At 42.5% G+C, this 24,988-nt stretch overlaps 1 protein-coding gene across 8 annotated transcripts in view; it reads left to right on the plus strand.

Moving 5' to 3' along the window:
• REEP1 (receptor accessory protein 1) overlaps positions 1 to 24,988 on the plus strand; it is a 71,766-nt gene that overhangs the window by 5,924 nt on the left and 40,854 nt on the right. For all 8 annotated transcript variants that reach the window (XR_003922521.2, XM_030007547.2, XM_030007503.2 and 5 more), the window contains one exon: positions 21,970 to 22,042. Coding sequence is in view for 7 of the 8 variants with exons in the window: in XM_030007547.2 (XP_029863407.1) it covers positions 21,970 to 22,042 (73 nt within the window). In the remaining variant the exon portion in view is untranslated. The remainder of the gene's footprint in view (positions 1 to 21,969; positions 22,043 to 24,988) is intronic.

Here is a 24,988-nt window from a genome sequence, read left to right on the forward strand (position 1 = left end):
GAGGCACAGGCAGATCAAGTGATGTGTCCAATATTCCACAGAAAACCGGTGGTAACAGGTAATAAATTTCCCCAAGCTCCTTGGTCGATAAGTTAATGAAAGGGAATCTGATCAAAGGAGTTGGGCATTCTGTTTGTGGTTCGTTTTATGGATTCATGATGGGTGTGAGAGGGGTAGAAGAAAACTACAGACTTAAATAGATTCTGGTTGAAGCAGTTGAACAACCAAAGGCTTAAGTATTCTGAATAATGACCCATTCCTTTTCAGATCCTCAGTGCTGTTGTCAGTGTCACAGACAGCAGAATGTAACAGCCAGACTGCCTAACTCGGGCTACTAAGTTGGGCATTACACTACATAAAATTGGTTACTTAGTCTCAGCAGGGACATTTAGAGCCAAGTTACTCAACCTGTGGTCCACAAATGGCTGACAGTCCACAAAACATCAGGCAATCCATGAAAATATTTCAGCTCTAAAACCAAAATCCTTGTACAGGCATTTGTCAGTTACGTACTAATTGATTTAATCAGGTGATTCTATTTTTTACCACATTTTTTTAGTTGCAAGTTTTGTAATTTTATCTACTGAATTACAGTTTCGTAAAATATTAACATTTCAACATTTTACCAATTCCACGTGACTTATTATTTGTCATCTATCCTTAAGCAACAGTGGGATGTAAAATGAGCTGTATGTTTCTTTCAAAGGGTCAGGTGGTCCAGTGATTAGGAAAGGTTGAGAAACACTCTTTCATGCTCTTATTGCAGTTAATAGAGGACTCAGACATCTCTCAGGAGCTTCCATTAAAGGTAACATGTTGCATAGAGAGCTGTTTGGTCAAGAGGAAATGCTTGGTACAAAGAAGACAAAGGAGGACATATAATCATGCCTCCTACTTCTTGAGCAATTGCTTCTAGGTACTAAGCAGTGCATTTGCCTTTCTGCTTCCATGTTTTCAGCAGACAGAGGTGGTATCTTGGGAACTTTCAGGCTAATCATAAAGGTAGGTGAAGAGTTGAGTGCTGCAGAAGTATTGGCCAGTTTGTATTGCTGTAGAACCTTTATATGTGAAAATTTCTTCTATGTCCTAATTAGGCAGCTAGGATCTGAGTCTAGATTTCCTTTTGTTGACTTGTCCACTTGACTTGATCAGGGCCATTCAGCAGTTTCCAGGTAGGTCTTGTGAGATGAAATGGCTCAGTGGAGGGATGCATCCATGTAATTGGGCTCTTTGCAAGCAAAACACTTGTATGGCAAAATCTGACTTAAATTACCTGTCTTGTTGAAGTTAATCACATGCTGCTTTTTGCAGAGGAAGGAGTCACATACTTTTGTTATCACTCATATGCTATTTCGATTGTAAACTCTTTTGGACAGGAAGTCTCATTTAGCATTTTTGATTTTATAGCACCCTAGACAATGGGGTTTAGTCTCTAGTTGATTGTCCTAAGTTCTGTAGTAATATAAAAATAAGTAATGTATGAATAAATGCAACTCTGCCTTCTAGGTGAATCATTTGAGACTGATCCTGTGCTCCTTGGTAATTTCTTAGTGACACTATTACTGGTATAGTGTTTGTGTTCTGTTTTGGCGTTTCACATGTGTGTAGTAAGACAAGATTCCTGCTCTGAGGAGCTCCTAAGTTAAAATGACGAATTATAGGCAAAATAGATGGTGAGCAGAGTGTTGAGAATGAACTAGAAGAAGCGACAAAATGAAAACTGTGTTTTATCTTTCCACGACGTGTGCTTCTGAAGAGAGGGACTGAGATAACAGGACGTGCCTGCTCATTCTGCAGGCAGGACCCAGGACGATGCTCCAGACGTGGAGCGGCACGCCAGAACTAGAAACATGGGTGGTACTTTCCCAAGCTTCGTACAAGAACCACTCCATCTTTTGATATGGACCTCAGAGCAGGCATGTCTCCTTAGTAGGGTACCCTGCCTTTTTTTTTTAATTCTTGTAGACACATTTTGCAGGATCTAGAAGGGGAGGACAAGGGATTTTAATTTGATATGGGTGGTAAAGCAGCGACCTGCAGGCTGGTAAAAGCTGCCACGTAGCCAGAGGAAGGGCAAGGATGGTACCGAAGAAGGAGAGAAGTTGGTTGTACGGTACGTAGAAATGAACAGCAAGGATTGTTTCCAAAGGGACACACATTTATACGGAGGCAGAGGATTAATTGTCAAGTTGGAGATTGACTCTTGGGAGCAACAGGGGGACAGCTGGGAACGCTGGCCTGGTGTCATGCTTAGTAAAGGTTTGTTTCTTCAAATGCTGCCTACTTGCTTGCTGTGTCCCTTACTGCTAATGTGCTAATTGCTAATAAATAAACAACCAACCAATTCCAAAGAAGGAATCAATCAACTGGTCAATAAAGCTGCAGTCTGTCTTTCCCCCTTCTCTCTCATGGAGCCAACAGTAATCTTTTGCCTTCCAAAATGGCAAATTCTACAGGACAACAAAACCAGTATTGAAGAACCTACTTGTGAGGAGCTAGAAAGAATGCCCCTCACGTCTGGAATTTTGTGCCTTTTTGGATGGGTCCCAAGGATGCCAGGGCAATGCGTGTAGCCTGCCTTTGAGTCTACTAAGCAATTCAATGCTATCCGCATCAACAAACAGTTGCAGCTCATGCTCAAGAAGCATTTCTATTCCGTTGAGTTCATACTGTTGCTTCCTTTCATTCAGCTCAGTTGAGCTCATTCTATTTCTTGTTTCCAGCCTCTAAATAAGTGTTTTTAGAGGAAAGCCGAAAACTGACAGTCATTTCTTGCCTCATGTTTTGGAGGGAGCCTTATGACCAATAACCAGCCTCGTACGAGGGAGGAGGGAAGGACTTGTGCTGCAGATTTTGTATGAGAATGTCAAGTGCCTGGATTCAGCGGTGTTGCAAACTCCCTGTGGGAAGAGGGCAAGTTATTTATTCTTTCTTAATTTGGTACCTGTAAAATAGGCTTAGTGATAACTTCTGTCCATCTAAACTATCATATCTGCTTTACAAGTGATAGACCCTGATGTGGGCATGAGGCACGCCTTCTGGAGTAGAATTGGAGGGGCAATGTAAATATGAATTTTGAGCTGAAATTTCTAAGCCAATGGTCAAAAGTTCAGAGGTGCTCTGGGATGTTTTGCATAGACTGGCCTCTTTTGTGGCAGAGCTGTCCTGTCAGTCCCTGAGAAGCACTCATGGAGGAGTGAAACCAGGAATCTTAGATGGCATTTCATGACAAATACCCTTCTAGGGAGGATAGATGGCAAGCCCCTGGTCAAGATTAAGAGCAGAGCAGTCACAGGAAGATGACCTTCTCCTGTCATCACAACATTTCATGGCTACCTTTGTCTTGATGTCTTTGGCACAAATGCCCTAATGCTTGCTGTAAGCATGTGGGGAGAGCAGCTTACTCAGACTGCAGGTCACATTAAACAGCCATAGTGGTAAGGTTGCTGTTCTGCCTTGGGCAGTTCCCGCAGGGCTGTTCTGCCTCGCTCAGCCTTGGGCCCTTTTGTGGATGAGCAGTTCGAGGCTCTTGAACTTCATCTTGCTTGTGGAAGGTTTCTGTTTGTCCTGCTGCCTCTTCTGCTGGGGCCTTGGTATGACATGTGTCTGTGCATGTCTGAACTTAGACCTCTGAGCCACTCATATTATGTGACCCACAAGAAACTATCCCCAGTGTTAGATCAGCCTGAATAACACCATCAGGCTCCTAAAATCTACCTGCAGAATTCATGGTGGCACTTGGAGGAGAAAGATGGATGCTGGAGCTGCCCTGAGGCTAAAAGGCTTTGTGTTTAGTGATATATTTAATGGGAAAAGATTGACTGGTTTCACTGGGCTTGTACAGCTGGAGAATGAGTGCAAGACTGGTGGCTATATGGAAATGAATTGATGGTCAGTGTTTAGATTCCACTGAACATGTCCCTCTGCAAAAAAACCACCACTATCCTAGCTGGTACTTTTGCTGGAAATCACAGCAGAGAGGCCAGGGATGTAATGGACACAGGCACTGAATGAGACTTTCTCCCTTCCAGATGATCCATCTAGGTCTTAGTTGAAGCACATTGGCAGGGCAGCTTGGAGGCTGTTTGCATCTTCCCTGGCTTAATTGCACCTGTTTTGCAGCTGAACAAAGGATTTCACTTTCCAGGCTTATTGTTTTCACTCTGCTTATAAGGATTTTGGTCAAAACAGAAAGATGTTGCTATTTAGAAAGAACATTAATAATTAAATTGAGATACTCTGGGGAATATACCCCATAAGGCTGGATTTGTTGAATTTAAGTAGATCATAATAATTTCCATGGCAACACACTCTGCTGTCCTATATACAGAAAGGGTCTTTCTTGTAGGATCAAATGCAGAGAGGAAGCTGTTATTTAAAACAGATACCTTAAAAACACAGACAACGAAATAAGAGTAAATAGTTTCCTGCGTAAATGTTGTAGGAATGTTCTCATGTTTGTTATATTGTGCTAACCTCTTTTCATAGCTGTCAGAATGCAATCAATCAAACCAATCCCCTACTGACTCTAATGATTTAGGGAGAAACTGTGATCTAATGACTGTTTCTCAGGATATCAACTCTCTCTCATAGATATACCCATATTTGTAGATGTATATAACTATAACTGTTGTGAATCTGTAACATAGACTACTCTGGTAATTTTGAACAGGCCTACTAGAATCTCTGTGTTTTACTGCCTATACCTGTGTCTGTGCTAGTAGTCTTCCATCTCACAGCATTAGATAAAGCTTGTTTCATCAGTATTTGGATAGCATTTTGAGATCCTTTTATATGGTGTGTTCTGTTACAGCTGACTGTTAGACGGGAATTTGTAATGATGGTCTAGCACCTGAACACTTAGAGATAATTGAGTAAATACACATTCACTTAGAAGATTTGGGGGTTCTTAGATCCAACAGGAATTGTACCAACTCTTTTTCTCTGATCTAGCAATCAAATAAGTGTATCATTTTATATGCTCAAAAAAGCCTTACAGAATCCATGTGAAATGAAAAGTGATCATCCAAACAGAAAAGATGGAATTTAATAGAAGAGTTCTCGATGTAACCTTCTAACAAAAAGCCCCACAGCATATGAGGGGAAAAAAAATTAGTTCATATCTGGAATAATTGCAGCTTCTCTGTTTTGTTACTGGTAGGTGTAAGTGGTGCGTTGCCAAATTTTAACAAGAACTGCCGCAAAAATTCCCAGTCCTGGCTTGTGGTAAACCTGAAGGATCAAGAGTAGATGTTCTGCAGACAGGGGGAATAAATAGCTGGAAAATGCTGATTCAATGCAAACCGCAATCATTTTCTTGTTCCTAAGGCAATACCAGAGCTTCAAGTTGTGTTAACTGGTGCAGCTCTGCTGAAGTTGGTGAGTGGTATAAATACCTAGGTCAGAGTCCCAAGGTTGTGTTTGTAGCTCAGAATGGTGAGGGCCTTGTCGAGGGTGGCAGCTGGATCCTAGAAAAATGAATATTATAGGACAGAAACTGGCCAGTTCAAGATAACAGGAGACTTCTGTTCCTTGTGGGCCTCAAGTTAAACTGTCCTTTGAGTGGGGACAGACTGAGGATGGAGGGCTCCCAAAGACATGATTCAATCAGGACAGTTATTTTATCCTTTCTTTCAGTCTAATGTTGGAAATTTCATCGCTAGATTAGAGTATGGCTTTATCTGCACTTCAGCAACCAAAGCCAATCAAATGGGCCATCCCAAAGCCCGTAATTAAGACGTCTCTGGCCTCGGATCTGGAGCTCTGTTGAGCTTCACTATTGAGCTTTTCTCTAGTAAGTGTTAATACCTACTGAAAGCTGAAGATGAAGAGCATGACCACCTTCTCTTTAGATTCAGTCTAAAGATCCTAATGCCTCATTGCAGACCACCCAAACACGTGTATTTTAAAAGCTACTTTAGTTGTCAGACAGGGAGAAACTCTGTCATCTCTCATGCTTCATCCCTGTACCCTTATGTGAAGATCTGTTACAGAGGGTGCTGCACATTGCAGCATGCTGGCTAACCACGGCCTGCTGCCATTAGCTCTTAGCTTGCATCCCTGGTCCTACCTATCTTAAATCAGTGCTGCTTTGTGGGCTTTCCAGAATTGGGAATCCCAAGGGCTTGCTGAGAGCCATTTCCAGGGCCCAAGGGGATGTGACATACGTGACTGATGATACAGACCCTATGCATATTTCTACAGATTATTCCTATACCACTGCAGAATGAGCAAAGCTGGTTGAGAGACTGCATACAGCCAGAGTGAAAGATCTTGCCTGTTGTCCATGAGGCAGGACATGCATTTTAAGTACATAAATACTATGCCAGATTTTGCATGGTACTGGAAACTGAACCAGTCTGCTTTCCTTGTGGTTTGTGTATGATTCATAGTTAATCTCATGTAAACCCACTCTAAAATCTCTCTCTCTCTTCCCTGCCTCCACCCCCACAAGGATTTACTTATAGATTAGATATTTTTCCTCTTTTTGCTATAGTGTGTCCTGAGGTTTTTGTACTCAGATGTGCTATACAGTCACTGGAATAGCTCAGCATTCTTTTTCAATTATTATTCTGCTGAGGTTTGCAGATACTTGGCTGTAACAAATCAGATCCCTATTCAAACACTGTTGTGTTTTAGGTGTATTCTTGAAACCAAGAAACCTCACCCTGGGCAGTCAATCCATAAATGGCTGAAGTCTGTGAAGATCCGGTTCTGAAGGCACATTTTGTATAGCTACATGTTGTGTTTGAAACAATTAACCATTTCATTTCAAAACAGCAATGCTTTGTTTTTGGAGAGTGGCACTTGCAACACTGTCATCCTTCTGTGTGAATCTTCTTGCCTGGGAAGGGGAACAAGCACTGGACTGTGGCATTTAAATGACCAGTATTACAATGAATAAGAAGTGATGGAAAAGCATACATAAGATAGCAGGCCGTGTGGGCGTTCCCACAAAAAGTACAAGCTGCATTCTCAAGCAGCTGCTTGCTTAGAAATCTCTGTAATGGACTTGGAAGCATTGGCTGTCTTTCCCTTTGCTTTCCTCTAAAGTTATTTCTGTGAAGTCTCCATCTGGCTCCTGAGCCTTAGTTTATATTTCATTTTATATTTTGAGTAGCTGCCAGCTGCAAGGTATATGTGTGTAAGAGAACATGAGAAGGGAAAAGAGGTGAAGTCACTAAGCCAAAAGAAAGAGAAGAGGCAAAGCCTGATTTACTGTTTTGAATTATACAATGCACTGGCTTTTTTATCCAAGCCTGAAACAGAGAGGTATTCCTCATGGTGTAAGAATGGAGCTACGCCTGTGTCACAGGCCCTGATCTGAATGCATTTGTGTTTGGGGAAATGCAGAATAGAAGAGAGTGGCAGGGCTTATCCCTTTTACTCTCTAGTGCTCTCAGCCAAAGCCTGAAATTCAGAAAGATATGAGAAGTCTGAGAGAGATCAAAACTGAATGCAAATGGGAACATGACATCTTCTGTCAGAATGAGGATTGACTATCTGGGTAGCAATGCTGCTGTCTGGAGGCATTAAAAAAACTTGAGTCAAACCCCTTCACCTCTTCACCAAATTGTGAGACTGGATTTAAAATCTCAACTTTTATGATATGTGCATATATATATCTCTCTGTGCATCCGATCTTTTGATTTGTACTCTGAACCTGCAAGATTGTTTGCATGCTCTTTTCTGAGAAACCATTAAGTCTGAGAATTTATTTTGAACTGAGATGTTCCTATAATCACTTCCAAGAAATCACCCGATGAGATTAAATGAACAAATGTGAGAATTGGCAGTACTGCAATACTAAGCTGTATTCACAGAGTGAGATCATCTAAGTGTAATGATGAAGGTGAGAAAGGCTAGCACAGAAACATAGCCTGGAAATTGTGACTTCTATTTCCAGATCTCACATTGGCTCTACCTGGGCTGTGACCAAGCTTCTGATTTCCAGTGGTGAAAATAATTTAATTTCTAGCATGGTCAGTGGAACCTGTAGGTATTAGTAATCTCTGAAAACTGCCTGTTGCCTTAGGCTTCTCTAAAGATTTTTACCCAAGGAATCTCTCTGTCCAAAATCTATGATTTGCAGCTGATGTTGTGAAGCTGTCAGTATGAAGTGCTGTACTGTGAGATGCTTCAGTAGATACCTGTTCTTGCTATTAAGTCTCTCCTGAGCTTTAGGTAATAGCTGGTTGTTAAAAACTGTAATGCAGATGAATAGTAGTAGTGCTATGAAAATTGGTGAAAGCTAAAAGAAACCCCTTCCTTTGTCTTATCTTTAGTTAAAGACCCAAAGTTCACTTACTAAAACACTGTAGGGACTGAAATCTAGAGTCCTTGGTGTAACAGGAAAGCATTTAACCTGTTAAGCTTCAGGGAGAAGCTATGGTAAGATAGGAGAACACCAGAAATTAAACGAAGAAATTGGATGTTGGTCAAGAAATACAAAACCTGGAGATATTTAATGAGATAAAATGATTTGGGTGGCGCAGGGAAAGAATTGTCTTCTTGTAGCAGAATATTCAGTTGTGGGATGAATTGTGAGGTAGGAAAGTTAAATAGATGTAAAGAGATTCCACATTTCAAAAGAGAAGCCTTGCATTTTAAGAAACATCCCAGAGTGCTGAGGAAATGTCTAAATGTCAGTATTTCTGTCTTTATGTATGTATTTGTACATATATAATCTTTGCTGAGCAAAACCAAAGATATTTTAGAATCCTGTGCAAATTGCATGAGTTATAGCTGCCACATGCACCTGCAAAGTGAATTGTAAGTCAGAAATTTTTAACTTGGGCTGTGGTTCTGGGCAACATGCAAGTATTACTCTGGGAATGGCATGAATTTTAGAGGCTATGCAACTGCATCTCCTCCTGAGAGTATATTGGTACACCCACGCTGTATGCTGGTATGCTTCAAGCCAGAAACAGTGACAATATTCTGCCCAACCCCAGCAAGTTAAAGGCAAAACAGATGCAGCTTTTGCATGTCAGCACTGCGTGATGAATGTCCAACCAGGGGAATACTCATCTGGGCCTATGAGAAACCGATCTGTAAAATGGGGATACAAGAACTTAACTATTTCCCGAAGGCTTGGAGAGAACTAATTGAGGATGGTAAGACTTACAGAGGCGCTGATATTTCTGTGCCTAGGGTCCTGCTGTGCACTCGGTTATAGTTGTGAAAAGCCTCTTAGAATTACTATAGTAGGTCAGAGAAATTAAAGCTTCCTGAATCCTGGGGTGTGTATTTGTCCTGTTACTAACATAGGTGAACCCTTTGAAAGTGCTGAATATAACTCTTCTTAGAATCAGTTTCATTTAATCTTTCTTCATTTAACCTGAAAATACAATTCTTCAACTTATAAAGGATGAATTTAGGGACTGCAGTGGAGATTGTCATTTAAGGAAGCCCTTTAAATAAGTTTTAGCTCAGTCAAGGCTTTGCTGGACTTTGCAGCCTCTGATCCTTTTAAAAATTATCATAGCATGACTATTAGCCATGTGTATGGGTAATTTACTTTCTCTGCGAGGTTCCCAGCTCCAGCAAAGGAAATGATGTGTCATTTTATCTCCAGATAGGTACCGTGGGCTGTGGTGTTTGGCATAGAAGTAAATAAGCTGATAATGACCTCCCTACTAGTGGCTTTATGTAAGAATAGATCATGCAACAGCATTACCATAAAACCATTGTATTTCACAGCAGTGCTGCACAGTTAATGACACAAAGCCTTACACTGTGAATATGTGGCTGTAGAGATATGAGAAATCTAGCTGTTCTTCTAGCTCACCAAAAATGGCTGAGCAAGAGAATCTCTGTGTTAAGTCCCACAATTAAGACAGTGTGGTACTACTCTTCACATACTTCCATTGGCAGTCAAGTTTTGTTTTACGGGTAGGTAAGTGAGGTTTGTACTACTGCAACATCTCATTTGGAGTAAGCTAAAAAGAGCACTTTTGGAGTCCTGCTGTAGCGTGACATCTTTTATTGTCATACTATGACCCAAGCTTAGCTCCTTGGGGACAGCAGCACTTGCGAAGAAAAGGGTGTGGTGTGGCTGAGCAAGAAGGTTCTCCAAGCAGCAACGAAAGGTCTCTTCATCATTCAGGGAGTGGGTCCCTGGCTCTTCTGCACCTCTGATGAAGGGAAGGGTGCAGTGCTGTTCTCTTCCAGGTCTCGATACAGGATTGGTTTAGTAAGAGGGCTAGCTAGCAGGTTGAGGAAAGTGATTGTTCCCCTCTATTTGACAAGTGTGAGAGAGTGTCTGACTGGAGTAGCTTATCCCATTTGGGTCTCCCTAGGATAAGGAGCACACCAGCAAACTGCAGTTAGTCCGGTGGAAGGGGACTGGAGCACATGGTGCACCAGGAGAGGTGAGTGGGCTGAGTTTGTGCACGCTGAACGAGAGATGGCAAAGGGGAGATCTTATTGCCATCCTCAAAAACATGATGGGTTGTTACAGAGAAGATAGAGCCAGGCTTTTTGTGGAGGTGCACAGCAAAAAGTTGAAAGGCAATGGAAACAAGTTGCAGCAAAGGAAATTCTATTTAGATATAAAGAACAGGGGTCCAGAGATGGAGATACTGAAAATTTGACAGGACAGGGCCTGGAGCAACCTGATTTAAACTCAAAGTTGGCCCTGTTTTGGATTAAAGACTTGTAGAGATCTCTTCCTACTTGAATTACTCTGTGTTTCTAGTCTAAAGGACACATTTCTATTTCTTTTATTACATTCACCATTCTTTCACTTGAACAGTTTCCAGTAGTACATTAAATGGTATGTCACATGGTTTTGCTCTTTCTCTTCTGAGATGGGAGAGTGTGGGGAAGAAAGATGTTTACAATGGCTTGGTTTAGTGTTGATGGGCTTTTTTTAATACCTAAGCTGGTGTTTGTTGATACAGGAGAAAATGGGCTGATAATTTACATCTGGCAGGGGATCGGTGCTGCTCCTTAGGTGCTGGGTGAGTCTGGTTCCTCCAGAGTCAACCCTGGAAGAAGTTCGTTCTTTTACTCTCCAATGAGCACTATTGATGAAGCTCCTCGGTAGCACGGAAGCCAAAGTGTTGGCTGTCCCCTGTGTTCTTCAGGAGAACTTCAGGAGATTTGGTAGGTATTTTACATCCTGACCATTGTGGACTAGTATGTGAAGGAGCAAGATGTGAAACAAGACTAAGCAGGGTACCACTGTACTGTCACATATGTGTGCTTTTCATTTCACATGTGAGCCCTAGTCCACCATCTGCCCATGTATTCCATAATGAGTCTCATACCCCTGTAGGTACTAACCACCCCCAGTCTGTAAGGTGTTCTGGAAAGCCTCTCCCATTAACTCGTCGTGATGGGTGTCACCCCCATGGGGCTGATGCTGTCCTGGGACGGCACTAAGAGGTGCCGGGTCAGGGTATTATTTAGGCTGCCCTACCTGATGGTTTTTATCACTTATCCTAGGACTGTGATTTAGCATTAACCACTAAATGGTCATTTTTGTTCTAATTTATTTTAATTAGAGACAAATAATTTTACTGGTAGTTGAAGCTGAATGCAGAGGTGTAGCCAGAAGCCCTGATTGATTATTCATTAGTGATCCGTGGCTTCAGTACAGAGGCTTATTTCCATCTGATTTCCTCTCCTTTATGTCTAGGTTAGACTGGAGGCTGGTCTGTATCAGTTTAGCTCCAGCTGGAGATCTCTCCCTCCTTGTTTATCTCATTTGTACCATGCATTTCATTAAGATGCTGTTATTAACCATATAAAATGGAGGGATTAAAAAGAATGAATGAAATGAGAAAAGACCCTGGAGGAAGGAACTCTATTAAATTCACACTAGAAAACCTTGTCAAATGCATATGAGAAAAGACTAGAAGTCTATCTTTTTCAAGCTGTATGACAGTGTCTCATTTTCCTTTCTTTACTTTTTTAAAAACATTATGCAGGTCCTAGTGAAAAAGCAGGTGCCTAGCCCCTCCCTAAAATGTTGTTATAGTACCCAGCAGAAATACCAGTCTGTGTCTGTGGGCCATAAAGAGAAATGTGGCTTGCATGGCCCGTGAACTCCCTGCAATGTCACAGCTGTTATATATAGCATGTGGCATTCTGATACCCATACTAACGAAAGCATTAAGATGGTCTGAATATTCTGAAATTACCTGCAGAATCATCTTGCCTTAGTTTTCCTACACTCTTGCTTTTAAACTGGAGTTGAAAATTTGGTACTGTTCATGTCTCTGACATGAGCTTCCTGTATAATTTCAGTTGGGTCTCACTATCCTTATCATTCAAAATAGACATAAAACACTAATGAAATAGAAATAATCAGAAATCAGTGGAAATGCAATCAGCTTTGATACTGAAGTCACTAATATTTATACTGCACTTTGAAATCCTTTCTTTGAAATGTGTTATCAAAATGAGAAGAGATGTTTTAAAGGTGGGTGTGAGGTTTTTTGGTTGTTTGGTTGTTTTTTTACTTAACTAGGAGTTAGATACCAGCTCGGAAACATAGATCTTATGACTGAGTTGGGTCCCACGTGTTTTCAATGTGGCTGGTCCTTCCAAATGTTTGGTCTTCTAGTTTTTTTCTGGTTAATGTTCTAGAGTCCTCAGAGATGTAAGAAGTTAAGGTCAGTTAGTGATGGAAGGAGTTATGCTGTTTATTGTTAATTTACTAGCATATTTATAGAAATGTCCAGACAATAGTAGGATGTTCTCCTCAGGCTGTTTTGCACCAAGCTGGCCATGACCATGCCTGATACCTGTGCCTATACCAAACTGCTCTCCTCGGCTAGTGTAGAGATCTAACTGGGGTTTCCATCCTCCTCCAAGAGCTTGTGGAGATCTCTGTTACCTGGTGCTACTCAGAGCAGCCTTGGGACTGCGTGATTTGTTTCAGTGGATTGAACCATTGGTAACCCATGGGAAGTCAACGTTTTTCATGGTTTTCACTGAATATTTGGGCCAAAGAGTTCTTTTGGTTTGATTTTTGAATTACATTGGTGAGCTAAAATATTCCTTGCACTTAGTTAAACAGTTCTAGTAATATTCTGTCCCTGGAAAGCCAAAGTAATGTTACTCTTAAGGAGATCATGTTGCAATTGATTTGGACGAGTTATAGTTTCATTTAATTTTTTATTCCTGTTTTCTGTCCCATGAGTACAACACTAGAAGTCTAAAGCTGTCTTTCAGTGAGGAATAGACAAACAAGAGCTTTTGTGTTTCTCACCACCTCCTCAGACAGTGGTAGCACTTACGGAAGACTTTCACCATCAAACCATAATCTGCACTGAGTTTTCGGATACACGGAATGTAGGATTATGCTCTAAATCAGGATTTCTGTACGTGTTTATGCTCCCTAAAAGTTGAGTCACATAACATCAGTTAAAATAACTCCAAAATAATACTTGCAGCATGATTTTTGTGGTTTTGTATGAAAATAATGCAGAGCTGCTTTGTTGAAGTGCAATCTGTATTTTATACCTTTTTTAGCCTAGAAATTAGTTTTGTTAGGTTATATGTCTCTCTCTGTTCCTTTTGTATCATGAGCCTACCATAAATCTGTAGGCTAACTCACAATACAGATTTTAGACCATCTGTCATCTCTGGAATATAATGTCAATGCTTCTAAAAAAGTCTTTTTCCACATAAACATCCCCCTCTCCAGAGTCAGGAAAAGCAGCCCTTCCCATCTGAAACATACCATTTAGTTTTCAAATTGCCATTTATTTGGCTTGGAAAAAGACAGGGCTCTCAAAGCAGGAACTGTACAGTCACTACTGGATAGGGAAAACATCAGGGGCACACAGATGCTAAGCCCTGCCTTTTTGGAGCAGTGAGGCTGCTCTGACCCGGTCACATAGCAGAGACTGTTTTCTTCTCTAAAAGGCACAGACTTTATTCCCCTCAGCATCGCACTTTGAATTATTTCTTCTCCCCCGAAAGGGTCTGAATGAAGTGGTGGGCTGTGCCAGCGCTGGGAGAAAGTTCAGTGCCATGGACTGCTTTCTTCTGCGGTCCTGCTGAGCGGAGGGGAGGAGCAGCGACAGGGCAAATGCCTTGGATGAGGCCCACGAAATATTATCTCTTGTAGGCAGCTGCTGGGAGCCTTGCGGCGTGTGCCAGGCGCAGCATTCTTATCGACCCGTGGCTTCTCACCCCACACCAGCCCTACACACTCTCCACCAAGACCCTTCCTTTAAAGTATTGCCTCGGGGGCAAACAAATTCCCCTTGCTCATCAGCAGCCCGTCTCCACTGGGCCAGGTAGCTCCACTAAAGGTAGTGTGAAGTACAACAGACCAGCTTAGTAAGCCATCTACCTGCAATAAATTTGCTTCCTAAAATAGCTGCAGAGCCATGGGGTATTTTTATAGCAACTACACAGGCCTTTTCTGTTCTGAAACACTGTAAAGAAAACTTTGAAGCATTAGCTTCTGTGTAAACTGATGTGATTCTGCCTGAGTTTGAAGACAGCCTGGAACAATAACCCTGGTAAGGGTGAAGTACCTGCTTAATCTTGGTTGGGCTTTAAATATGATACTCAAGGGTGTTAGTGTAAATATCAACCCTGTGAGACCTTTCACTGCTGGTAGTTTTAGTAGGAATGTCATGTTTTAGTAGTCATCACGTGTATTATCTCAACAATCCCAATATTTTACAAGGTCTCTCCATCAGTACTTTTGTTATTTTAGCATTTCTGTCTTCTGCCTGTAACAAGAATTGGGGAAAAGGAAATCACGTTTAGCTTCTTTAGACAAGTCTGGATGTAGGATCTCAATGTGAGTAAATGTAATAGTTGTATGATAGCTCCAGGCTGGCCAAGGCCACTTCCTCCACCCGTCCCCCTTGCCGTGTCTCTTCACCTGTTTGTGCCTGGCTGTCTTCCAGCTCCCATGTGAGGAGTGCCCTGGCTGAGGGGGGGAAAAAAAGGTGGTGTCAACTGGAGAGGAGTGTGTGCTGCTTTGGGAAGATCAAGACTGCTTAAATTAGAAACATCAAGGACAACCCTTGCTCTTGCTATTTCTGGTGGAAGGACAGTCGGGTGTCCCTTTACCCCACAGTTACACCAAGAGGAGAGATTAGGTTTCGCCAGCCGTTAGGTTACATTAACCAAGATGAAGTTTGCAGTTTGCTTCTGTAGTAGCATGGCTGAGAAGTCAAAGGTGGATCTGGATGGAAAGCAGAGCATCTTTGTGTTAGACAATGAGTTCTCCTGGGCCTGCCCTTTGTTTCCTCAGCACTGTGGGTGTGCAGGGTGCTTCAGAGTGCTCATGAGGGCAAGGTCTCAGCAGCTCAGAATTGCTAAGCGGGTCACCCACCAAGGAGTTGGGGAGGAATGTTTCCTAAAGCAGAGGGACATGCTGGGTGACTGTTCAAGTGGAGCTTTACACCTTGATAAATACCTGTGGAGGCAGTGCATGACCAGAGTGACACGGGCATAGCTGCATGGTTGTCCTCGGCAGCACTGCACCAACCCTGCAAGGCTGTTTGATTTGAGTTGCAAATGGAGTTGGAAGTGAGCCTGATCGGTCTCAGGGGTGCCAGAGCCCAGTGCTTTCCTTGGGGGGTGTTTTTGTAACTGAGGCACTGTGTGCCTTTGGTATTCTTAGAGTGTATCGGGGCATCAGGCTGGCATGTCCCGGTAGCCGCATCTCCTGGTGCCCCAGGGTGGGGATGGCGTCAGCTGTCACCCTGAGGGTGAAGAGGAAAGTTCCTGACTGCCCTGGAGCCACTGTGCAGGACCTATTCTGCTGCAAAATGACCACAAAGAATCTGCAGGAGCCATCTCCCGGGGAATACCAGCCTGGAGCCTCCTCTGCAGCTGGTGCTTCCTCCACCCCAGCCAGTTCTTGGATATCAGGCATTTGGCCTGTGAAGGGGCTTGCATTAACCCTTTCCCTGACCTTGTGCACTGCTTATTTTCACATCTCCAGCTGTTAGATTAAACTGGGAACCTTTGGTACAAAGACAGTGCCGTTTATTTTTAATCTGTGGCACTGTGTGAACATTAATTAGGACTGATAATAAGGAATGCAAACCTATTGGCACCCTTCGTGGTGGTTTCAGTGAGGAATGCTGGCGTGGTGACAGCTCAGCTGCTGCTCTGCGCGTAAGAAGCACGTGCTAGCCAGTGAACATATTGAGAAAATAGGAAATATTTCAGTGATTCCTAAATGTGTCCATCCCTGTGTTTGAGAAGAAGTTTGCCATCTTGGCTGCTGTGTGCTGATGATATGGAAACATTAGTTATTTATGGGCAAAATAAGGGCTGTTCTATTTGTGTTGTCGTAGTACAATGTTCTAAATGTTTGGGCAGCCCAAACACCACTGGTGGCATGGTAACTAGATGAGCAAAAATTGGATGGCTTGGGATGTGGACAGCAATATGCTGGTATATTTATAACAGTAAGTTACCATCCAGAAAGTACCTGTGTGGTTAAAAATACTATACTCAAGAGAATGGATAGGCAGGCATTTCTGGAAGTAACCTGAGTCCTGGCCAGTACTCCTGAGAATCGCTGAGAGTCTTTCCATTTTTTTCAGTGGCTGCTATACTGGAACGTGAGAGTTAATTTTACAGGTAAATGGCTGTAGGATCAGGTCCCTCATGAGGAAAATAGCATGACCAAATCATCAGAACTCAAGATGTCTTGTGGGGCCCTCCCAGGTCCTGGTAGCAGCTTTGATCAATCCCCAGGCTATAACCTAGATGCTATTAGGAATGTTGTCACATCTGGGTTAGCCTGTGCTCTGTGATGGTCAGATCACTGCACTAGCAGATCCTGAGAAGGAATAGAAGGATATAATAGCCAGGGCTGGCTGTGGCTGTGCTGGTAAGTGGAGACAGAAGGAGGTTTGGTGGTGGTGCAGCTGCTCCCCTAGAATATGACAGATTGCTAAAGAGGAGCTAACAGTTCAATTGCTTTAAAGCAAATCATTCCCCTGATATTCCCCTGATAATCAGGAAACCCCACAATATGGGAAATTTAGTCCTTTCCTGTCTCATTTAGTTGTAAACTTGAATAATGAAAACCAAAACCAAACCCCAAATCCTACGTAATATAACTATACAAATACAGTTATTCAGTTCCACAGATTAACTCCTGGTGAGGGTTTCTCCCCTCCTTTTTGACTGTGTTCTGCTGATTCAGTTGAACATCCCCTTACACTGGATCAGGAGTAGGAGCGAATAACCTCAGTTATTTGCCTCTGCTGCAGAAGAAACAACGGCAGCATTTACAGTTGCTCCTATAGATGTTCCCCAGTGCGCTTCCACATGCTTTCGTTGCCCTTCTCCTTTCCCCTTCTGCCTCTGCCATGTCCCTTCTGACAAAGAATGACCGGAAGCGCACGTAGCGGTCCAGATTGGGGATTGCTGCTGCTGATGTGCCTAATAGGATTATAAGATTTTCAGCATTAATCCTTATCCTATTCTTTAGGCAGACTAACCTTTTACTTAGATTTTTGCCTCCTGTTGCACAATTAGTTGACTCTTCAGTGATTCCTTCACAGCTGCTGTTTTGTCCTTTTTCAAGGCAATTGTAATTGATGAAGACCTCCAGCATGGAGCAGTGTAAGAATTGTTAGACTGTTGTGGTTATTTGTTTAGTGCAGCAGGTGAGCTTTTCCTAACTCACTGATGAATGTCACTGTTGTGGTTTAACCCCAACCAGCAACTAAGTACCATGCAGCCGCTCGCTCACTCCCCCCCACCCAGTGGGATGGTGGAGAGAATCAGAAGGAAAAAGGTAAAACTCATAGGTTGAGATAAGAACAGTTTATAGAACAGAAAGGAAGAAACTAATAATGATGATAATAACAATAAAATAACAATAATACTAAAAGAATTGGAATATACAAAGCAGGTGATGCCCAGTGCAGTTGCTCACCACTTGCCAACTGATGCCTAGTTAGTTCCCAAGCAGCGATCCCCACCCCCCCAGGCCAACTCCCCCCAGTTTATATACTAGACATGATGTCACATGGTATGGAATATCCCTTTGGCCAGTCTGGGTCAGCTGTCCTGACTGCGTCCCCTCCCAACTCCTTGTGCTCCTCCAGCCTTCTTGCTGGCTGGGCATGAGAAGCTGAAAAACCCTTGACTTAGTCTAAACACTACTTAGCAACAACTGAAAACATCAGTGTGTTCCCAGCGTTCTTTTCATACTGAGTCTAAGACATAACACTATACCAGCTACTAGAAAGAAGATTAACTCTATCCCAGCCGAAACCAGGACAGTCACTACTTCCTTGCCTTTCCCTATACCCTGAGGGTATGTGTTTGTTTTAGCCGAAACTGTAGGAACACATCTCAGTAGCTTTAAATGTAGGAACTACTACATGAAGCTCTGGGAGTCCCTGGTTTGCTGATCAGGATGTCTGCTTCAGCTTTTGCACAGAGGGTAGAAGAGCCAAGGCTTTCCAGGGTACATAGCTATTCAAAGGAGCTTTGAAAGATGGAAATGGGTGGGGAGTGGATTGACTCTGTATTTGTAGCCTGGTTTCCTAAGGAAATGAGGCTTAAACAATCTGTTTTTCCACTGCTGCTAACTTTGGGATCTGCAAAATGATTGTGGCCAAAATAGATGGGTCCGAGAGGTCTCAAATAGTAAGTTTCTACATTATTTGTAAGAATTAGCTGCTGGATAGGAGATTGTCTCATAGCGGTGCCTGTCAGGAGGTAAAAGCTGCAGTGTTAACTCCATAGGTAGGTTGTTAATTGGCTTGCCAGCTGGCAGGCACCAGTCAAGCAGTCAATGCATGTACCACGGAAGGAGTCATAGCACATGTCATTCCCAGGTCAGCTGGTAGTTGTAGGAGGGAACTGAGGGTCTGTGCTGTGATTTTGGCAATGTGTGAGGAAAGCTGAAGGTCCTGTGGGTGTGGTTCAGAGATCATCAGGTAGAACTGGAGTGTTGCAGAAGATGAATAGAGAGATGAGGAGGAACTGGGGAGTGGCATGGTTGGAATTTGTGTGGCTTGGGCTGCTACCTCTCAAACTGTGGGCTGTCAGGTTAATTGTCAGGGAACAGCATGTTTTAGGTGCAATGGGCTGATATGCAATGGAGGAGCAAGGAGTACAGGAGCTCCAGGGTGTGGGAGAAGACATACAAGGAACAGCAGAGTAAGAAGCTGGTGGCACTACAGTCATTAAAGGAGAGAAGGGGGTGAGGTGGGACGTGATAAAAGACCCAATGAACAGTAGGTAGGAGCAACAACATTTTTCAGGCCCTGGAAGGCAAGGATAAGAATATTACTTCAGCTTGGTAGGCAAGGGTAATCTCTGAGTGCATGTGTGTTTAAGAGGCAGGGGGAAGAGGTTTAAACACTGGTCCATCCAGGCAGGGTAGAGATCCATAAAGCACACAAGGGAGGCTAGAAGTGAGGCTTGGGCAAGGAATGACTTAGTGGCTTGGGCAGAGGGACAAAGAATCAGCCTTGGTTTTGCGTATAGTGTGCAGAAGGAGTGATCTAGCAACAGTCTGAGCATGGGGATGAAGGAAGGCAGGAATCAATGATAACTTTAATTACACAGGAAGCTTGGATGAGGATGAAGAGAGAAGTATTGTCTACAGCAGGGGAGAGGAACTAAGGGAAGAGATAGAGGATTGATGTGTGTGTTTGAATTAAATCAATTGTATTCAAGCCTGATCCAAAGCCCAGTGAAGACTGGAATATGCCTATGTGCAGGTATTTGTCTCCAAAGCGAGAGATTTACCTCCTGAACGTGCTTTACAGAAATGCCTGAATGTCTTTTAGCTTCTGTTTGTATGGTGTACCCAGAGGTTAAGTGACTCCAAGCCACATAGTAAGCTACAGCAATGACGAGACTGTGATCCAGCATTCCTTACAACAGTTTTTGGTCGGGTAAACCATAGCAGTAATAAATGTCCATATATGCACACAACACATTACAAGGCAAATCAGTGAAACTCTCAATCTCCAGTTTAGGGAGAGCACATCACCTATTAACTGTCTCTTGCTCTGCGTATGCAAAAGTATTGCACAGTTTCCTTCCATCGCAGGAATTTTTTTCAAGTGTTTATTGTCTGCAACTAATTCTTTTCTAGTGATCCTGTAAACTGTTTGCTTCCAGTTACTTTCTGTTACCAGCACAAACTGAGGAAACGAATATCAGTCATTCAGTGATTATTTGCAGGAAATAAAAGCGTAAGGTAGCAGCCAACCCTGGGCCAAGAAGGAAGGACAGAAATGCGGTACTTCTTATAAGTAGAGCCAGAAACGTTATTCATATGCTTGGCTGTTAGTTTCTGAATATTGTGGAGCTTTCTTCCTTTTGTGAGGTCAAAATTCTCTGGATTAGGTCCTGCTACCATAGAACGCAGAGGGAATATTTGTTATTAGCTTCAGTGAGAATAGGATCAAGCTATTGTCTGTGTGTTCTTCCTTGCCTTAGCTGGTGTTGCTGTTTTTTAAGATACTGCAAGGGGCAAAAATGCATTTTGTTTCCCAGAATCTTTCTGAGCATTTGTATCTAATCCCTGCATATAGCACAGCCCCTGTGGGTGAAATAGGTTCAGAACTGAGTGTTTCCAGCAAAGCTTTTTGAAGCCAGTGTGAAGCCTCTGTAAAATACTGAATCTCCTCACTCAGTACCTGCTTTTCAGAAGTCTGCATTGTGCTTCAGGTTTTGCTAAGCTATGCTACAGTAAGCATGATGAATAGCAGGCAAATTGTCTTCGGTCACTGCTTTGGAAATCAAGATGTGTGCTGCCTCACCCCATTCTTTCACAAATATCTTCTTGAGCTACGGGAAGTACGATGGTACACCATATCCCTGAGTGTTAATTTTTAATGTCTTATACACGTAATGGACTCCACTGTAATTATGAGTCCCATGGCACACAATTGCTACTGGCAGGATGGAAAAGATGACTGCAGGTCTATGTGGCTCCACAGTTAGGGATTGAAATATTGATCATTTCCATTCCCAAGAGCAGCAGAAACAACTGTATGAATTTAAAGCAAAAGCTCCGGTGGAAAGAGGGGTAGTTGCAAGCCAATAAACATTCCCCTGCAATCTATTAAATTCAGACTTTGCAGCATCATCCTACTGCATTGAATAAAACTGTCTGAAACCTAGGCAGGGCAAAGTGGTTTTGACAAGCCTATGCTTATGTCCAGAATAATCGAAGTGAATAAGCAGCTAGGCAGTGATGCAGAGAGGAGTTAGTATAAAAAATTCTCAAAGTTTTTTTTCTCAGTAGTGCTATTTTTAACTTGCAGTTCCTTATTTCTTTCTCACATGAAATCTTGAAGCTGGCAGCATCCCTTTCAGACTTGAAAATGAAAGGAAACTGTTTGAAAGAACAGTAGAGCTGGGATTTTTACGCCTAATCCTGTTGGCATATCTTGGTGGGCAAATTCCTCCTCCTTTGATGAGCCCAAATCGACTTTACCAAACAGCGCAGGGCTCTTCCCTTTAGCAGATTTAATGTAGGATAAGGTCCCAGTATTCAAACCCTTGTGCCAGTAGAACTTGGATGCTGCTTTATCCTCTGCTGGCTTTTCAGAGTATTGAACAGAGATGGAAGGGATTTTAGACAAATGATTCTCATTTTGTCCTGCCTCTGAAAGCAATACTCCTATATTCCTGGTGTCACAGTATATTATTTTGAAATCAGGTTTTTAATTTCCTTTTAAAAGTACAGTGGCCTTTTTTGTTTTTTGTTTGTTTGTTTTGTTTTGTGTGTAACTCATAAGGTACAGCTATGGAAACCATTGCAAAATAAAAGTCAACCTGAATCCCTGCTCTTCATTCATGTCACTGGCAATAGTTTCTCTGAATTCAGTGATGTAAAATCACTCCTGTACTGTACTTAGTGCATTCAAGCTTAAATCAAATCCTATTGCTTTTTACTAGTGCAAGGAACACATTTAACGGACAGGGAAAAAAAATCTTTCTCTGAGACAGGAAATCAATTTAATCCATTTGTTGTTTGTTTTTTTCCAGGCTTATATTTGGCACTCTTTACCCCGCATATTATTCTTACAAAGCCGTGAAATCAAAGGACATCAAAGAATATGTGAGTAATGAGGTTTGTGGCTGTGCTGCAGGGTTTGTTTTCTAAGATTGTGCCTTACCACATTGTAAAGGTGTTGCCTGTATTCTGGGAAAGCTTGTAAGCCAGTGCAAGGGGAAGACTGGCCTGAAGGTGGACTGGCTGATTGCTAGGCACAAGTCTCAAACAGGGAGACTTGGGTTTGTGCTTCTTGCTCCTCTGCAAGTTGATATGCTCTTTGACAAATGTATGCTATTTCTCTGGTGGTGTGAGCTATATACGGCCGACTTAAAAGGTGTTTGGCATCCAGAGCTTTGCATGTTTTCCTTTGTTTCTGAAGAGCAGCATAAATCAAAGCCTTTTCAAAAAGCCTTGAAGCTTTAGCTGCTCATTCAAAACAAGGATCAGAGGAGGCAACTCGAAGCACATATGGCTGAATCCTCAGATAGAAACATCCTTCCTTGTGGAGCGACCTATTTACAGGCAGGTCTGGCAACTGGGTGTGCTGTCTTGTCCTTTTTGCTGAAAAATCTTCCCTGGGCCCTAGTTTCTAAAGGCACATGAGCCATCAGGGAAAGTGAAATATGGGAGAATCAAAATCACTTAGATGCTGTTGGTCCTGTAGGATTTGTAGTGCCCTTCACAACCTGAGCCCTGTTAACTTCACTGAACCTGGCTCAGCCTCCAGACCTTGAATCTTCAATCTTCTCAAGATCCCAGGGATAACAAGTTCATTTTCTCCTCTGGGTAACAGCATGGATGGATATCCCATTAAGTCCTTAGTGCAGGCTCAAACTGGGACTCACTGTGGCTGCTGAGATTTTTCCTTTCTATCAGTCCCCTCCTTCAAATAATGTTTTTGGATATTTTGAGAATCATTAAGTGTTACAGAACACATCAGATACTTAAGCCAAAATGTCCCTGCAGCCCTTGCACAGCTGTGCTTCTGAAGGTTTGTACACCCTTTGCTTGGAAATGCTGAAGATGTGCGCTAGATCCCCAAGCAGTGTCTCCTACTGATACTTAACATTTCCATAGTCCTGTTCTGGAAGATACTTTGTTGAAGGGTCCAGTTCCTGTTGGAAATTCAATTGCAAAAGAGGAACTCACATCAGACCCATAGGGTCATGACCCAAATGTGGGAACAGCTGATCTAAGACCTGGTCTGCACTTAAAATTGTTTGACACACAAGTTGTGGCAATATGTCTGTTACGGGTCTGATTTTTTTTTTTTTTTTTTTTTAAAGTAATTTACACTGACATAGTACAAACCCTTCATGTACTAGTAAAAACTTATATCATTATAGTTTATTTTTATGTTGCTTGGTAATAGTCATTTTGATAAATGGTGTTTCAGGCTGATGCAAGCCCATCCGCACCATGTCTTGGTTTGTGTTTAAAAGTTTTTCTGGCAGGAATGTCTCAACTGACAGAACCATGCTGGCAGTGAGGCTTTGAGGGAGTCATAGTTATGTAAAAAGTCTGTCAGAAGCTGCCCTGGGAAGACAATGCTCTGAGGCACTTGGCAGTGCCATTCTACTGATGTAACACTAAATATAAATATACATATAAATCCCAGGGGAGCAGTTATATAGCTGGGTGACAGGTGGTCAGGGAATATTTTCAGTACCTGCAGGAAGGTGGAGAGGGACTACAGGTACTGACCCCACTGCATCGGGGAGAAGATGGAGCAAGCCATTTCAGAGCTGGTGAGATCCAGATTTATTGCCACCTCCATCCCCCCTTCCCCAGAGCAGCACCTGGTGTAGGTATCCCTCTCGTACTGCCTTCTTTCAAGCCTTCCCTTATTCTCTTACAATTATCCCAGCCTTAGGTAACACAGTCCAATTCTCTAATTCATGGATTTTCATGAATTTTCATGAATTTTACTTCCTTAAGCTTTCTAACATTCCAGCAAAGCTGCTTAAGGATCTCCATTTTCAAATACAGCTAATTAGACAACAATTTTCAGTTAAATTAACAACTCTTGTCTTACCATCTCTTTTCCTTTGGAGAGACAGGTTCTTAAAGCTGTTTGAACTTTTACAAACTTACAGTGGTTTTACAATTTTACAGTGGAAAAAGAGTATTGAGGGGCAATAAAAGGTTTCTCTCTCATCTCCAGTACTTGGAAATTATTCCTTACATCTTTTCTGTGGTGACAGTGCCACAGAAGAGGAGGACCACATCACTTGATAAAAATTACTGGAAGTGCTAATGGCATGTGACAAAATACGTTGTTTCTTTCCAGCCCAAGAAGAACCAATACTGTGTACATCAGAATAGTTTAGCTGTGCTTTTAAATGCCAATTAGTGCTCAGTCACAAAAATCCCCAGATTCCTGAATTACTTGAGATACTATAGTTTCCCTGCCCAAGTCACAGTCCCCAAAGACTCTTTCTGTGTCTGTCACTATCACCACAAAGGAGACCATTCATGAATCACCCAACAAGCAGTCCACCCCACACTGGAGTTACCATAGCTGAACACAGTGACAGCACAGCACATGCTTTCACTACCAATATGAGGTAAAATGCTCTCACCTAAGCCCTAGGTAAGGGATTTAAGCTAACAGACTTGCCCTTGTCACTGCAATGGGCTCAGGGTGTGGATGTGAGGAGGCACTGTCACTCAACTGATGCACGCTAATTCAGTAAATTGCGGTGAGTTGATTGTGCTTGTGAGCCCTGGATCACGGAATGGGCAGTTACTTCTTTATCTCTTCCTGGCTGGTTTCCCCTGTCTGTAGATATTACGTAGAGTAATTACATTTTGTCTTAATGGCAGTTTGGCCAACACCCTAGTATTAACCTTTGCTATTAAGATGAGCCAAATGAGATTTTTAATGCCCTGTGATAGGGCTGTGGTCCTCCGCTGGCCAGTGGAGTTTCCTCTAGGGACAGTCAGGCTGTTCTTCTTTCCGTGAGACCAGTCCTAAAGGCCACAATCTTCCTTCCGAAGGGCTTGTGT

Source organism: Aquila chrysaetos, chromosome 1 (genome assembly GCF_900496995.4).
Source record: "Aquila chrysaetos chrysaetos chromosome 1, bAquChr1.4, whole genome shotgun sequence".
Classification (NCBI taxonomy): domain Eukaryota; kingdom Metazoa; phylum Chordata; class Aves; order Accipitriformes; family Accipitridae; genus Aquila; species Aquila chrysaetos.